The sequence below is a fragment of the Onychostruthus taczanowskii genome, unplaced genomic scaffold (genome assembly GCF_017590055.1).
Source record: "Onychostruthus taczanowskii isolate IOZ18803 unplaced genomic scaffold, ASM1759005v1 scaffold6102, whole genome shotgun sequence".
Taxonomy (NCBI): domain Eukaryota; kingdom Metazoa; phylum Chordata; class Aves; order Passeriformes; family Passeridae; genus Onychostruthus; species Onychostruthus taczanowskii.
In genome coordinates, this window is record NW_024503794.1 from 1 (window position 1) to 496 (window position 496).

A 496-nucleotide genomic window follows, 5' to 3' on the forward strand; every position below is an offset into this window, starting at 1 on the left:
GCCGGGCCGCACCATGTCGGGCTCGGAGTCGGAGCAGGAGCAGGAGCAGTACTCCTCGGCCGAGGATGACGACTACGTGCCCTCAGGTGAGCGGTGGCGGGCGGGAGCCGGCGCCCCCGGCGGTCCCGGCGCTCACGGTGTGTGCTTGCAGGTGCGGAGTACAGCGAGGACGATGAGAGCGAGCTGGTGCGGGAGGAGGAGCCGGCGGACAGCCCGCGGCCGCCCCGCGGCAGGAGGAGCCCCCGCCGCCCCGCCAGCAGGTACGGCCGCTGCCGCCGGTTCCCGGTGCCGCCGCTGGAACGGGAAACGCTGCTCCGCGCTCCGGTTTAGCCGCGGGAGCAGAGAACCTCGGCCCCGGCAGACAACGTGCCTGAAAACCCTCCCCGGCTGGAGTTGTTTATATTAGCCTTTTGCAGTGCAAGGCATGCACATACGGGGTTTCTCACGTTGATGCGAATATATACATACTTTAGTTGAGGTTGGTTTCTGTCTAGCC

The 496-nt window shown here is 67.1% G+C and overlaps 1 protein-coding gene across 1 annotated transcript; it reads left to right on the forward strand.

Moving 5' to 3' along the window:
- Nucleotides 1-6: 6 nt before the first annotated feature.
- LOC121344153 (craniofacial development protein 1-like) lies at nucleotides 7-345 on the forward strand. The gene is made up of 2 exons (XM_041419874.1): nucleotides 7-86; nucleotides 152-345. The coding sequence occupies exons 1-2, from the start codon at nucleotides 14-16 to the stop codon at nucleotides 328-330; spliced, it is 252 nt and encodes an 83-aa protein (XP_041275808.1). The 5' UTR covers nucleotides 7-13; the 3' UTR covers nucleotides 331-345.
- The last annotated feature ends 151 nt before the right edge of the window (nucleotides 346-496 follow it).

Coding starts and splice junctions, on each gene's coding strand:
- LOC121344153 (XM_041419874.1), top strand. CDS start 14: ATGTCGGGCTCGGAGTCGGAGCAGGAGCAGGAGCAGTACTCCTCGGCC. Junction 87..151: donor TGACGACTACGTGCCCTCAG/GTGAGCGGTGGC, acceptor GTGTGCTTGCAG/GTGCGGAGTACAGCGAGGAC.